This window comes from Anopheles darlingi, chromosome 2 (genome assembly GCF_943734745.1).
Source record: "Anopheles darlingi chromosome 2, idAnoDarlMG_H_01, whole genome shotgun sequence".
Lineage (NCBI taxonomy): Eukaryota > Metazoa > Arthropoda > Insecta > Diptera > Culicidae > Anopheles > Anopheles darlingi.
In genome coordinates, this window is record NC_064874.1 from 28,756,903 (window position 1) to 28,759,402 (window position 2,500).

Below are 2,500 nucleotides of genomic sequence, written 5' to 3' on the forward strand. Positions count from 1 at the left end.
CTTTCGGCATTCGACCACTATTTTCGCCAGCTTCGTTTTACTGGCACGCCGATCCGAAAGCTCCACTTCATCCGAATGTTGTTTGTGGAAAAATGCCTAAAAGTTGTGGGAGATCGATTAACACTCGGAACACCGAAGCAAGGGTGCTGTAGCATACGCCGTGCTTACATGAATTACTTTGCCCTTTCGCAGTCCCTTGAACGAGAGCCGACGGAAGAACGGTTTGTGGTTGGTTTTTGGCGAATCGGTATCCTCCGAATAGTCACTCTCCTCCGGTAGCGTGGCGGAACCATTTCCAGTCTGAAGTAGATGAAAAGAAAATAAACACAAAATGAGTTCAGCTGTAAGATTGAGTTTTACAACAAAAGCAAGAAAAGTCGTTTTACAATTTGACCGCCTGTTGCATGTATATCCCTTGTTCCTATTTGCGTAACAATCCATGAGTGTCCATGCTGCTAGTTTATGCACCTAATACTATGTAAGCTTATCGAGTGTGTTGTTGACCTAATTGATTTAAATTCTTTTTCCAAAGTCAAGTGTGACCTACAATGCAGTGTGTCGTTCAAGGGTGGATGGGTTTCAGCTCTCCACAGCATCGATCGCAAGCGACGCAGCGCTCAATTGCCCCGGACCGTCGGTCGGCGCAGTAGCCCGATCCTAGACACGTTCATTCAGTCGACCGGAAAGCAATCCGGACTGATAACAGACCATAAACAAACCATGAACACCACGAGAATGCGCGCGCGCGCACTCGCCCGTCCAAACTGCCCGTGAACAACAATAAAGTAATCAGCCTCAATTTATTTCATCTATTCGCACCGAAGCATCGACCCACAACCGCGCCAGCCATGTATGCCGTAACTGCCTTTTGGATGCGATAGATGCGGACACGGCGGTGCGGCCATCATCCCCGGGGGATCGCGCTTGGTGATAAATGGTTGAAAAATGGTGTGGAGGAAATCCAAACCGACCGCCCTGCTCTAACCATTTTGGGGGTTTTCGATCATGTTCGATCCACCATTTTACTCGATTGTTGTCCTTGGAGTGGTACCACGATGCTCACCGATATCTCTGCGAATGGCCATGACAACCATCAAACAGAGCCTAGCACGAGTTTGATCGTAGTTACCTACCGATTGCAAGTGTTCTCGATGATTTTTCGACCCATTTGCATTTAATTTTAATTTTAATTTTTTCAAATAAAATTTAAAAAAAACCTCGAAACTGTACCTATAATTTAATTGGATAGCATAAATGTTAGCATTCAATTATTTGAATGAGCAATTCGGGTTTTGCTTGAACGAACTTGTTGGTTTTAATTTTTTTCTTCTTTCACTGATCTGAATCAACTGCTACTTCGATTCGTCATTTTTCTTTAGAATAATGGATAGAGTCCTACACAAGATCGTTTGTAGGAAGTATGTGATTTTGTTGGTTGAACGATATATTTAACAAATAAAATAAAGCAAATTATATTCAGGTAGTTTTTTTTTAATTAATGAATAACGTGTGTTCAACACTAATCCTGGATAATTACTCTGCGGCCTTACAAACCAGAATTTGTATTGATGACGGTAAAGTAACCTGATCAGCCAACTGTAATCAGACAAGTCTTCGTTACACTTTATCGTTAATATTAAAATGAAATTGGGTTACATGTCCTTTTCAAACTGATACACAAAAGAGACTTGTCAGAATCCAGCGAATGGTACAAGAAAATTAATCAACCAAGCCATCTAGCCAAGCCGTATCCTTATCATTGAAGCCTCAAACCAAAACCTCCTGCCTTAAAGGTTACTCAAACGAAACCAGCGGAAGCGATCATCGCAAACAAGGTGCGTTATGTGTCCTTTCCCCGGAATGGTCCATATGGCTCCCACGAGAGACTGTTGGATTCCTCCGTGCTGCTACCAGTTTCCGGCGGCGCCGTAAACTACCGACTACATTCCTTCACGGCACAATCGTTACCATCGTCACACAGCCGCTAAACGCGCGCCCGTCGATCGGCGACCGCTTGATGGTGCTTGTAGCTGACAGGTTCCAGTACCGGTCACCGTTTTGCATGCGCTTAGCCATTCAGCGTCATCACGCCGCCATCACGCGCCGCAGACACGCGAAGTTCATTACCATTCCCAGCGACGAATCGTGGTTTCGAGATGGACGAATGGGTCCACAGTAAACAGCAACAACAACAACAACCACAACCCCTTCTCCTTTCACAGCCGGACAGCTCAGCAGTCCTAGGAGAGGGTTGAGTGGTGGCGGCTGCGGCGGCGGAGGCGGCGAACATTTATGAATGAAAATGGTGCCACCCTCACGGTCGCTCCATTCAAAACCGTCTACCGTATGGACAACAACAGCAGACACAAGGCTAACACCAGCTCGGTGGACAACACGCCTCGACCGGGGTTTCAATCAATTCGACATGCCATCACGCTGCCCCGCCCAGGTATGGTTCGGTGATCCTAATGACACCCAAATTCCAGCCCAACTTCACCTG

At 46.0% G+C, this 2,500-nt stretch overlaps 1 protein-coding gene across 4 annotated transcripts in view; it reads right to left on the reverse strand.

The window, feature by feature from the left end:
• The window catches only part of LOC125959852 (SH2B adapter protein 1), a 10,456-nt gene that overhangs the window by 3,983 nt on the left and 3,973 nt on the right, over positions 1–2,500 (reverse strand). For all 4 annotated transcript variants that reach the window (XM_049692831.1, XM_049692829.1, XM_049692830.1 and 1 more), the window contains exons 3-4: positions 169–300; positions 1–96 (exon numbers count right to left, since the gene is read on the reverse strand). The exon at positions 1–96 is cut by the window's left edge and continues 141 nt beyond it. In XM_049692831.1, the coding sequence (XP_049548788.1) occupies positions 1–96; positions 169–300 (228 nt within the window). The remainder of the gene's footprint in view (positions 97–168; positions 301–2,500) is intronic.